Below are 12791 nucleotides of genomic sequence, written 5' to 3'. Positions count from 1 at the left end.
TAGATTCTATAATTACAAATTATCAAAATCTCGGTGACAATCTAAAGGAAGCTAAAAATTCCGTGGAAAACTACAGCAGCTAGAAACTCTCCAAATAGGTCCCGTGTACCACAGTTCATCCAACATCCCTGATTCCACATGGTAAATCAAACTGAACGGATGCACTTGAGTTCATCGACAGAAGTAGTGACCAAACCACAGCTTGTCTTGTTGCCAAACATCTACTAGCAAGGAACACAAGCTGTAGGAGCTGGTGAAAGGTAATAAATCCATATAGCGAGGCATCTCAGGCAAAGCCAAATTCCGTTCTCTAGAAACGAACTCAACACAAAAAAGGTTAAAAGCAAAATCATAGAACTACCTTTGCAAGAGTTCGACAGTACAAATGTCTCCTGATCTACATTCTAACACAAAAACATGTGTTCCCCTGGTGTCCATCCACACTTACACGTCCAATCAGCTACTGATTAAGTCCACACTTACACTGCCCAGATTACTCACAACATGAGACCACGAAATCAGTAGTCCAGGCACTGAGAAAACAAGAATGGAAATGCTCCTCAAACATGATTGAGGAAGCTTACACACAAGAAAATGACATGAAGACAAACGATCAGCTCAGTCCATCTCAACCACGTTGATGCCAGCCTGAACGCCGATGAGTGAGCCTGCTGCGCCATTGGAGACATCGCAGCAGCTGCGGGGTACAACCAACAAGGGGTCAATATGTTACTCATTGCAAACAAAAATGGTACTAGTTAGTATTTGTTTTGTGTTATATCTGAGCTGCACTCACCATTGCATGTAGAACTGGTGGTAAGATTGGCAAGGATGGTGAAAGATGTGCTATTGGTGTACCCTGCATACGAGCACGCCGTGCTTTCGCAAGATGATGTCGGCGATGTGGTCGTGTTCCCGAGGAACATATCTCCACATTTTGAAGCTGGGCAGAACGATGAGCTTATTCCTTGTGTTGGTTGACAATCCAGCCTGAATAATTCAGAGATTTGTCGGGAGTTGGGAGTTAGAATCGGGCGACACATACTCATTTGCGGATTTGCCAATAACAGTAAGCATGATCTTTAGTAGAGTGAACACTCACTGCCAAGTGTAGGAGCTGCAGCCACACATGATGCAGTTGTTGGCAGTCAGAATGTAACTTCCATTGGGAACAAGGAGGTTGCGGTCTATAGCTGTACTGCTAATGGCAGAGGAGCAGGCTGCACATATATGTGAACTGTTAGTCCCAAACATTATTAAGAGTGAACGTATGACAATGAGATGAAAAGGGATTATATCTCTGAAATTCTAAGTCTATTAAAATTCCAATTAGAAAGGAAGTACTAGACAGTTGACAGTAGCATCAAAAAAAAATTGGCAGTGTGCTTGCACAATACTGACATTACCACGATTATGACAACAACAAGTTAACTTGGTGACTTACGGGTAAGTTACATATGTCGAATGGGAAATGTTCTAAACTTCAGATCCAATATGCAGCAAGGCATATTCAGAAGACCAGAACTATGACCACTTAACAGTAGTTCAGTGGAGATGTCACTGTGTCGGTACATTGTTTTCTACTATTACTCCTACTAGGATACTACAGGTACATTCAAGTTCCTACAGTACAGGCAAGGACCCAGTCCTTTATAATCGATTAATACAAGCCTAAGGGATGATAAACGCTGCAGCTTGCTACTCCTATAAGCAAGCAAAAGCTGCAACAGGAAACAAGTTGGAGGACTGAAATACTAGTACTCCAGTAACTAGTGTCAAATTTTACTGCATCTTTTTATTATGCCCATCCATAAGCACACCTTTTCAAGGGCTCAAGGCAAATGATGAGAAAAGCATCTTCTGAACATTGGTTGTTGTGGGGTAAGATTAGTACTAGAATGTACAAAGAGGAGCAAAAAGAGATAGAGCTTTGTGTTCAGCCCACAGCTAAGCATTTCTATCTCATCCAGCACAAAGAACCTAGAAATTCAGAAAAAAAAAACATTGTATAAATGCAGCTTGCACACCAGCTATTGCAACATGTACTTTGTTGGATGCGCCAATAAGAGTTAGTAAAAGACACAATGCAAACAAGTACTACTAGTAACAGAGGAGCACAAAAAGTTCCCAAAGACAAAAGGATGTGCCAAAAAGGTTGTGAGCTTCACTAGATACAGTATCTTGGAGGCAATGGCAGCAAGATACTCAAAAGCATTTCAAATGAAACAACTTTTAGAAGATTTTTTTCTTTTTAAAAAAGTTGTTTTTTTAGAAGACATTTTTAGGTGAAGTACTAGCTCCTTCTACTAGTACAAATCAAAAGGAGATAGAGAAAATAAATAGTAATAAGAGTTGTTTTTTTTTTCATCTCCTTTTGTCCTGGAGTACCTCGGAGCGGCACATCAAGAACCTGGCCGGCGAGAAGGCTCTTGGCGTCGGGCATCCGGTTCAAGGCGAGGACGGTGGCCTCCGTGGTGGCGAAGTCCTGAGCAATGGCGGCCACGGAGGCCCCCGGCGGCACGACGTAGGTGTAGTGGACGACGGGCTGGCCGGCGACGGGGTCGCAGCTGCAGGGCACGGGGATCCAGAGCTCCTGGCCGACGGCGATCTTGTTGGGGTCGGAGACGTTGTTGGCGGCGGCGATGTCCTGGTAGGTGACGAGGCCGGCGAAGACACCCCTGGCGATGGCGTCGAGGGTGTCGCCGGCGCGGATGCGGTAGGTGGGGCGCTGGAAGGTGGCGCCGGCGCCGCCGGAGCAGAGGCAGGGGAGGCGGACGCGGAGCGGCGAGGGCGCCGGCGCGGAGGGCGGCGTGGAGAGCGGCAGGCCGTTGGAAGCCAGCAGCGCGCGGTGGGACCGGAGCTGGAAGAGCGCCCGCACCGCGGCGAGCGTGGTGGCGTTGGGCGGCGCGTACGCCACCAGCGCCTGGCACGTGGACGCCCGCGGCGCCGTCGCGTTGCACACGAACCGCGCCGCCCCCACCCCCGCCGGCGACGCCGCCGCCACGCAGAGGAGCGCCACCAGCACGGACACGAGCTGCGGCGGCGCCATTGCTGCTGTCATTAGCTTAGCTTAGAGAGAGTAGAGAGTGTGTGTGTGTGTGTGTTACAGTGTGGCGTTTGGATTTGGTTTTAGGTTTAAATGAAGGGGAGGCGCAATGGCGCAGCGCGGAGGTAGAGGAGAGGTGGGGCAGCGTGCGTGCGTGTTGCGTTGCAGAGAGAGACCAGCAGAGGTGTGGGCGGTGGACGGTGGTGGTGGAGTCCTCTCCTCCATTGCGCGCGGGGCGCGGCGCGGGCAACGAAGGCGGGATCGAGGCCGTCCATTTCCAAATGCGCGGTGTTGATCTCCGCACGGGAGGGGAACAGGAGACGGTGTGGCCGCGGGGACAAGGGACGTGGTGGGGCGCTGCAGTGCAGCGGCGGCTCCTGCTGCTAGTGCTCGACTGCTGGGTGGGAACCAGGGTCGGTTGACCACTAAATTTTGAGTCTTCTCGGTATCACGATTTTTAATAAACTTTGATTAAATTTTAACTAAATCTACTGTTTAAACTTTGAAATTTTAATCGGAACTTAATTCCAAATCGTGTTGAAACGTCAAAATTTCGCGGAATTCTACCGGTTTTCGTTCAAATTGTGAACCCTGGTGGGAACCGGAGGGAAGCGGGGGATCTTCTGCGCGAGGTGCTCGTCGTTGACTCGTGTTCTCGGCTTCTCGCGGCGACGCGCGCGGCTATTAGCTGGAGGGCGTGGCGTCTACTAGTGGCAGCGCAGCGTGTGATTGTGTGAGAACTTTTTTTTTGGGTTTGGGCGGGGGGCAGGAGGAGCAGGAGTCGTGCCGAGCGCGGTGGGCTGGCATGGCGTCCGATGTTACGGATTACCTGGTCCCTCCCGTACGTGACCGCACATTCGCATCCATCCTACTACTGTGTGCCGTGATGACTGTTAAGCTGGGAGCGGCATCAGGATTGGGTGCCTTTGCTGGCTAATTACAAGCTCACAACGCCATGTACTACCAAATGATTAAGGGATGGTTCAAATTGGTTATTTCAAACCATACCACCTTTTAAATAAAGTTGTCTATCCATTTAATTTTTTTATCAATCTTTAATAAATACATAAGAAATTCAGTTAGAACTTGACAATATTACTAAATTGCTAAATCCTCGGAGGAAAATTTATTTTGGTTACGATCTGCATAGTTCGTAACTCTCTTTCTTCGTGCATGGCTTCAATGATGAATGGTTTTCACGAGTACTACTACTAGTAGTACTAGCTTTTTATCCCTGTGGCTCACAGTGTGAACCACTAGTTTCAGTAGTTACAGTGTGTGAAGCACTTGTTCCAGCACTAGTTTCCACATGATTCTCAGTTTCCTTGCTCATGCTCTAGGCATGACGCTGGGCGCGTACTGAAGAAAGTGTCGTCAAAAAACAAAGCACGGCAAACTGCAACCTGTCAGCAACTCAGCATTGCAAAGGATCCGAGGCACGCAGATGCGTCGTCAATAGTAAAATTTAACATCACGACCAAACTCCTAGACACACGGTCACAGTCACACACTTGACACGATGAACAAAACACATCCTCCCAGAACAACACACAGGTTATCAACTGGCTGTCGGGTTGAGCCTGAGAGAGTGATGAGAGAGATTCCTGGCCAAATGGGCCGTCCAAATCTCAAGGTGAACAGCATTGCAACGGTAGTATAGGGTGTTTTTAGATTAGGCGTAAAATTTTAACGTGTCACATTGAGTATTATATAAGTTGTCGTATGAGGTATTTGGGCATTAATAAAAAACTAATTACAGAATCCGTCAGTAAACTGCGTGATAAATTTATTAAGTCTAATTAATCTGTTATTAGCAAATATTTATTGTAGCACCACATTGTTAAATTATGAAGCAATTAGGCTTAAAAGATTCATCTCGCAAATTAGTCGCAATCTGTATAATTAGTTATTTTTTTAGTCTATATTTCATATTTTATACAGATGTTCAAACGTTCGATGTGATAGGGTGAAAAATTTTAGGGTGAGATTTAAGTAGTGAGTAAAACTCTCTCTTGGTTTTTCACCCGTCTCTTTTTTTATACTGCTCCTAGGACTAATGGTACACTTATCCAGCTCTCTCACAGATGAGATGAGATGACAGCTCTCGCCGTCGATCGATCACGCACACGGAGGGCTGGATATGGACGGCTCCTTGAACGAGCCACTTCGCACGTGACGGATGCCGACGAGGCATCGGGATCTTGTCTTTGGATGAGCCAGCTCCACTGGATTTGGATTCGGCCGACCCGGCAGAGCTAGCTACAGTTCGGACGAACAGATGAACGTTGGTGTTTGTAAAAATCGGTGAATTATATTACTACGAAATGTGAATTAGCCGTTTGAGCTTGATAGCGTCCCTGTTTTCGTCACCGAGCATACCCGTTATGGCCTTCACGGAGCACCAGTTATCAGGACAATACAGTTATCGTCGTTATCATGTACGATAACCTTCTCAGCTTTTAAAATCACGTACGGTATACTTCGCGGTATCCATCAAATTATAGGGTGGTGATAACCCCATCTCAAATGATGTGATAAACCCTGCTTCGTGCCGTATCTTTTATGAACACTTTAACAGGTTAAGCACTCAAGAGTGTTCAATTTTTTTTCTCTTTTTTTCTTTTTCATTTTTGGTTTCAGATAAAAAGTTTCTGGCTTCTATGATTGACATTTGAAAACTTGCTAATGCACTGTTGTTGATGCTCCTTTTGATTCTGTAAGAAAAAAAAGCTGCATTTCCATTTAGCCATTTAGGCGCTTCTGCTTGTTGCCAGAGTTGGGATCCTAAGCTAGTGGCCAAATGGGCGAGAGGTGAATGGAATCCTAGTAGATTGCAGGCAGCCGGCCAAGCATTTGTTCTCCAATTCGTTTTGTTCTCTGCCTGGCCTGACTCAAAGCGCTGAGCGATGTATTCTTGAATTGTAGAAGTACAACGTACTCCCCCCGTTTCACAATGTAAATCATTCTAGCATTTCCCATATTTATATTGATGTTAATGAATCTAGATAGATATATCTATGTATCTACGTATGCATCCATCACTCTCACATTTTTACAGCATTCTCTTGCAGAGTTGAACAAAAAAGTGAAGACTCTTTGACGACAGGATACTGTTGGCTCCTTTCTCTCAATAAATATTACAAAATGTTAGTGTCACGAGCCCAAGACAAGTTTACACTTTACAGTAGTTCGTCATAACAAAGAAAATGATTCAAGATGGGAGAAAGAAAACTTGGCCCAATGAAACTAAAAAAAAATGAATTAAGCTGCTGCACAAACAAGTTTCCATGATATACAAGCATGCTGCTACAAAGTGTGAGAAAATTACTAGCCGACGACGCTGGAGAGTGGAGACGCCAAAAAAAAAAAAGAGGCCAGCCTTATTGAGCTAGAGGCACTGCGGCAAGAGGTGTTGATGTACAGGTCCACCTCAAAAATCTATGTACACCAGCAACTGCAGGTCTAGCTACTTTCAGGCGTGAAATCCATCAATTGCTGGTTTGCTACCACACACAACAAGCGTCCGAGAAGTTAAATCTACATAACTTAGCTAAATGTCTTCTAGCTAGATGCATAACTGAATTAATCCGAAAGGATTTCCTCCAGCACAGAATCTACTCTGCTGGCCAATGAATCATCTTCAGCTTCCATGTCAATCATTTCTCCTATCCCTGAAGGATCATCTTCAGTATCAGGTCGATCCGCCTCTTCATCGGTATAGATAGGATATGTTGGCCCACCAATAGGTTTGTTACTTATTTCAGTGCTGTTAACAGTTTCTCGGTTACTTCTGGAATCCGATCCGACTACAGACTTTATGCCGGTCTTTTCGCATATACAGGCAGCAGGGTTGGCATGGAATTCACCTCTTCCAGGCGTAATTTCCATGGGCTCTCCAATGAATCCTTTCTGTATTGTTTGTACCTGTGAGGAGAATGCATCCCATGAAATATTTGACCTATTCATAAATAAGGGATAGAGCTGTTTAGCACTTGGCCTGATTGTTCTCTTGTGGCCAAAATATCTCCTGCAGAGAGCACCAGTAGATAGTTAGAGCTCGATGAACTAAAATAAATAAAATATCCAAATGGAAAGAATTGATGCATCACCTTCGCCCAACAAGAATTTTGGCCATGTTACCGTTGTTGTTAGTTACAAAAGCATCACTTCCATCACAAACAATAAAATCAATTGCCGCCATGCGAGATGAGTGTGCCAAGAATGGAGTCAATTCCTCTTCTGTGGATAATGTTTCTTTGGTATGGTAATTGGGGAAGAGCAATTTGAGGGGTGCTAAAGTGTCTTCCCCTCCATATATCTCACCGGAAGCAACATAGATATGGACATCACTTTTGTAGCCTAATGCCCTCAACATTAGCCCTACCTCCTCAGGGGTTAGTGGGCATCGACCTTGCCTCCTTCCTTTCTCTGGGTCGCCTATCTGAAATGTAGAACACAAATTGGTAACAGGAAACTTTAGCTCACTTCGAAAGTATCTGCTGCATGATATTGTTCATACATGCAAAGTTTTCCATCGCTTGCGAATGGAGCCTAGTTCTCTTTTCTCCTTTTCTCCACCACCATAATAACACCCAGAAAAGGCAAGCATGTCAGGTTCAAACCTGCCATCAGGATAGATGGTGCATGCTGAAAAAAAGAGCAAAATGATGCATAGTGCAAGAGGAAGAGTGTACATATGAAATGTTATTTTAGTCTCTACTTTCTCTTCAATTAATCAACCTCTATAATTTTGCTGTTCCATACTAATTCTAACAAAGTTAAGCGCACAGGTCGGAGCTGAAAACCACCTTATAATTTTAGCAACAATAGCAGTATTTTGGTCATTAGAAGTTGACACTTCATTGTGCAGCAAAAAGAATGGATCAAACAGGTTAATTTTGAACGATAAGGAAACCTGCAGATTGAGGACAGCTTTATCTAAGCATACCTCAGGTGCAGAGCAATAAAATGTCTGCTCTTCTCTCGCATTCGTTTTATTAACTTTTCACCCAATTCTTGTATTGGGTCAGTAAATCTCAAAGCATGATAGTTGACTCGGCAACGCAGTTTTTGCAGGTCCTTGTCCAGCTTATTTGAGAGCCTGTAATCATATTTAGTCAGGCGAATGACCTGAATAACCAGCGAGAAAGTGGTATGAGCTATATGGCTGAGGATTTTTCTGAACTTCAACCACAAAAAGAGCTAAAATACACAGAGAAGCATGAAGAACAAAATGCATGTATAAGCTATAAACACGGAATGAAAGCACTCTCAACTTCCAACATAGACATTCAGTAAAAGTTATCAAGGTTCGAATAGTATCCAAGTATCTGATCTAGAATGTGGAAAGGAACAAACGATAATTTCACATAAAATTAATATAGCCTAGTAACAAAGACTACTACAGAGTCACAGGGTCCACGACTTACATGTTTCTTCAGGAGTGCAGGTAATACACGGTTTAAGTAACATTTTGGAGTGCATTTTCGAGGGACGCGCATTTTATAAGGTTTCACAGCTTTACCCCCTTTTTCTGGAGGTTCTTTGATAATATTGACATCCTTTGCAAGAAATGAGATGAACCAGTTGATATCAAATATTTCAGAAAAGTTGCTGCAGCAGAGAGCATTCAGAAAAGAAGTTAATCAGTTCAACTAAAATATGCAATCACACATAGAGGATCATGAATTAAAATTTGGAGGTGCTCTATGCTTTTATACCTTGAATCTTTCCAGAAAGATCTTTGATCCAATTCGGGAACAACAAGCGTTGCATTTAAAATGCGTGCAGCGACAACAGCATCAACTATCTAGAAATAAGCAGATGTCATGATATATCTAATATGGAAAAAAAACATAACTACTTAAGAGTTCCAAATAAATGTAGAACCATGGCATTACTGCAATGCTGTTCAGTTTCATCCATAAATGGAGTGCAAACTACCAACTCCAAAGTTAGTAGCTTCAGAAACAAAGAGATTTGGTGTGGCTCAGCGTAATAGCTACTAAATTTCATGAACTTCACCACTTCTAGTTTATAATTCTAATTCATTGTCAGAACCTTGCCTAGTGTATACTGCATTTTATCAAAATAGAGAAGCTTCCCCAGTGCATGATAGTATACTTATACAAAAGAGAGAGATGCATCTCACCCCTGTTCTCTGCTGATTGAGACCTCCACTTGTAACAATAATCAAATATCGATCCGGCTGTGTGGTGACACTGGAATCTAGAAGACATTAGAAAGGCAATACCTTTAGGCAGAGGATAGAATCAACTCATTCCAATAAAAAGACGTTTCGACTATTTCCAAAGAGTAGCATGAATTAAGCACCGATACAAATAAAGTTTTACTTATCATTCACATATAATAAACGATTACACAAAGTACACAACATGTTTGATGTGCTATACAAAGTTTAGCAGTCAATTAGAGGCTTAGTGCAGAGAAATGGCTCACCAAGGAATTTTCCGCTAGAGTTACTGCAGCCAAAGAAGTTGCTAGCGAGCTTTGAACCCCATAGGTCAATTGGTGCAACCCTTTCATTCCTCTACATTTTGAGAAAAAATAATTAATTGATCAGTCATCTGTTATAAAAAATCAAAGCTAACATTCCCTACGCAGACATTTCAAGGCTTGAAGCCCATCCTACCTCTTCACTACTGCTACTTGACACAGTGACAAATGCTATAAACCTGTATGATCCAATTTACTAGGACATTTTTGTATTGAACCAATCAATATCCGAACTTATATTCTCCACAGATCAAATAAACACAAGTCTAAACAGCTCTCAGCTCTGGTATTGAATATACCGGGTTATAGAACAAGCACATGATTAAAATTAAACTCATTCATTAACAATCCATAACACACACACACACACACACACACACACAAAAAAAGCAATTCTAGCCGGAATGCCGGAGGAGCCGCCGCTCGTGAGGCCGTCCATTTCGCCTCCAGAGGTGTTCGGCTGTGGACTCGCGGATACAGAGCGAGAGAAAACATCATACCAAGGCACCAGGCTGCTTGGATGGAATGAGGGGCAGGGAGGGGGGGGGGGGGGGGGGGGGGGGGGGGGGGCGCCAGAGTTTCCGTTCATACCGGGCGGCGACGGGAGCTGCTGCTCCCGAGGGATCGTCGGGAGGAGGAGGCGAGGCCGAGGTGGTCGGTGAGCGGTGGCACGGAGAGGGAGAAGGAGACGAGCGAGACGGCGAGGAAAAGCAGGAGGAGGGCCGCGCCCGGCAGCGCAATGCGGCGCGGGAACTGGTGCTGGGGGTGGTGCTGGCCGCGCCGCCGCCACTGGCCCATATCCGGCGGCCGGAGAGCTCAGGGGAGGAGCGGGGCGACGACGACGGCGACGAGAGGGTCGCGGGCGGCCGCGGTGGCGCCGGCGACATAGATCAGAGGCGGTGAGCGTCTGTCGGGAACGGGCAAATTCTTATATGGGCCCAACTTATTTGGGCCTGAGGAGCCCGCAATCCCCTTTCGGCCCAATGTGGCATTCCCTTTCCGGGCCTACATACATGGGCCCCACGGAGGCAGATTTTCAAACTTTAACCCGTAAATCCATTACTGGACTTGAGAAATTACTACTAGCATTTTTTTTTGAGAAATTACCCCTATGAAGGCACACATGGCGTCGCCTACCACTGAAAAAATAATTAGCCGTAAATACGAGCACCCATGTCAAATCTAGGATTTGAACCCGGGTGGGCTGGTTTCACCACAAGGAACCTAATCAGTTGAGTTATGCTCACTTCGCTACTACTAGCATTTTGACAGCGATTAATATAGAATAAAACAAAGTATGGAGTAGCAGATAAAAAGGATTTAAATCATGAGACATATATATATTTCTTAATGTTTCTACGGCCTTCACAGACTAGGAAGGCACAGGCTTGTACCCGAACTCACCACCTATCTAAGTCAAATTTCTCAATACAGACTGAGATCTTGAAAAACAGTTTCACCAAAGCGATAAATCTTTCATCACGTTCTCCACATTTGATTTTGACAGTCTTAAGGCGATGACACTTAAATGGCAATATTTCCCCATACGAGTACGAGAAAGGTGGTGCTTTTTCCTTGCAATACTCGCACTCTTTCTGCAATATAACAAAACCAAATGTTTCATTTAGTACTAAACAACAGTTGTAAGCTCATCAATAACACAACCATCAGAAAACACACATTGCTTAGTTGCCCTTGCACGGTTATAAGACGCAGAACAATTTACGTACCTCACGAAGTTCCACACAGAGCTCCTCTAATATTGGTGATTGCTTAAGAACACAACGTAGTGGATAAAGGTCAAAAGCCATGCACCAGTCACCAAGTACCAAACATTTCAAGTTGTTGAAGACCGGGCATGTCAGTAAGCACCCCTCGAGCAAAGCCTATACACCCAAAAAAGAGAATCAAAACCTAATTTTAGGTTACCTATTGTATCAATGACGATAAAACGAACAATAGTAGTCTAGACATAAATGAAAACCAACTTAAGATGAAATAGTCAGAGTAGTTTGTGCAAACCTCTCGTAGCGGAGCTATCAAATTTAGGCTTCTAGCATGTGAAAGAACACCAAGGATATTATACTCAATATGATGCTCACCGCTTAAGTCCTCATCTTCATCTTCGCTTAAGTCCTCATCTTCAGAATCTTCAAGGGGAAAACCATACACACTGACAGAAGCTGTTGTTAAGTACGGTAAGTACTCCAGTATCGGTGAGCTCTTGCATTCTACGCCATCAAGGCACATCATCAGAAGATTTGGAGTACGGATCCAAAATTTACAGTCCATCATACAGTTGACGATCCGCAGATGCTTGAGTGAAGTTGACGAGATCTCTGTGAACTGGATATTAACTTCCAAAAGCTCCAGATTTTCCAGGGCGGGGCACCCGCTGTTTAATGTCCCAAAGTGACAATCATGTAACACAACATGTTCGAGCACCACCTTAGTCAGATACGGAGAAGCCAAGATGAGATCATGGCAACCATGGATGAAATAATCCCTGACGCTCAGCGTATTCAAGAACAGGGACCTTGCGTTTGACAGCATAGTTGAGCCACGAGACTGCAGAATCGTCAATCCAGCAAGAACGAAGACGGAAAGAGCGCAGGGGCACGCTGTCGTCTAAGAGATGCAACGCGTGGTCCGTGAACCTGTCGAACTGGGAGGCGTCGTGGAAGTCACTTACGTCGATGTCGAGGTAGGGCATGGAGACCCAGAGGTTGCGCCACCGCCGCGACAGGAGGCTGGTGCGGGCGGCGTCTGGCGCGGGCAAGAACGAGAGGACATGGTGTACGAGATCATCGGGGAGGCAGTCGAACCCGCTGGCGCTGGCGCTGCCGGCCGACGTGATCGCGGACTCGCTGGTAGGCGGAGACGCCATGTTTGCTCGTGGGCGGCATTACGTCGAGCACGTCGCCTCCATCTGTAGATGGGAAATTAGCAGGAGAGAAAGGAATGGAAATTTTGTTAGAGTGGGGAGGAGAGTAGGAGACAGAACCAATCAATCGAGAAAACAGATAGGCTTTCCGTGTACGTAGGGCAGTATTGTGGGCTTTCCTTTCTGGCCCAACATAGTGGTTTATTTTACTATGTCTTCGTCCCACGTGGTAACGATGTGGTGCTTACGTGTCATTTTAATTCGGAAAAAAAAAACTATAGGGCCCATGTGTCAACCAGCCAAGTCAGCATGGGACCCACATGGACCCCCACATGTCAACAACAA

The 12791-nt window shown here is 45.0% G+C and overlaps 1 protein-coding gene and 1 pseudogene across 1 annotated transcript; both read right to left on the bottom strand.

Annotated features, from left to right (window-relative positions):
• Positions 1-274: 274 nt before the first annotated feature.
• LOC127783902 (chitin elicitor-binding protein) lies at positions 275-3144 on the bottom strand. The gene is made up of 4 exons (XM_052311051.1): positions 2389-3144; positions 1103-1220; positions 797-990; positions 275-697 (listed from the first exon to the last, which is right to left on the bottom strand). The coding sequence occupies exons 1-4, from the start codon at positions 3059-3061 to the stop codon at positions 561-563; spliced, it is 1122 nt and encodes a 373-aa protein (XP_052167011.1). The 5' UTR covers positions 3062-3144; the 3' UTR covers positions 275-560.
• A 3015-nt stretch (positions 3145-6159) lies between these two features.
• LOC127784111 (O-fucosyltransferase 6-like) lies at positions 6160-12449 on the bottom strand (annotated as a pseudogene).
• Between the last annotated feature and the right edge of the window lie 342 nt (positions 12450-12791).

The sequence above is a fragment of the Oryza glaberrima genome, chromosome 9 (genome assembly GCF_000147395.1).
Source record: "Oryza glaberrima chromosome 9, OglaRS2, whole genome shotgun sequence".
NCBI lineage: Eukaryota > Viridiplantae > Streptophyta > Magnoliopsida > Poales > Poaceae > Oryza > Oryza glaberrima.
Note: the sequence above shows the minus strand (reverse complement) of the source record. Positions and strands in the feature narration are given on the sequence as shown.

Excerpts from the sequence above, each read along its gene's own strand:
- LOC127783902 (XM_052311051.1), bottom strand. The coding sequence starts at position 3,061 with ATGACAGCAGCAATGGCGCCGCCGCAGCTCGTGTCCGTGCTGGTGGCG. Across the intron at positions 991-1,102 it reads TGCAGCTCCTACACTTGGCA|GCTGGATTGTCAACCAACAC; the intron begins GTGAGTGTTCAC and ends TGAATTATTCAG. Across the intron at positions 698-796 it reads CACCAGTTCTACATGCAATG|CTGCTGCGATGTCTCCAATG; the intron begins GTGAGTGCAGCT and ends TGTACCCCGCAG.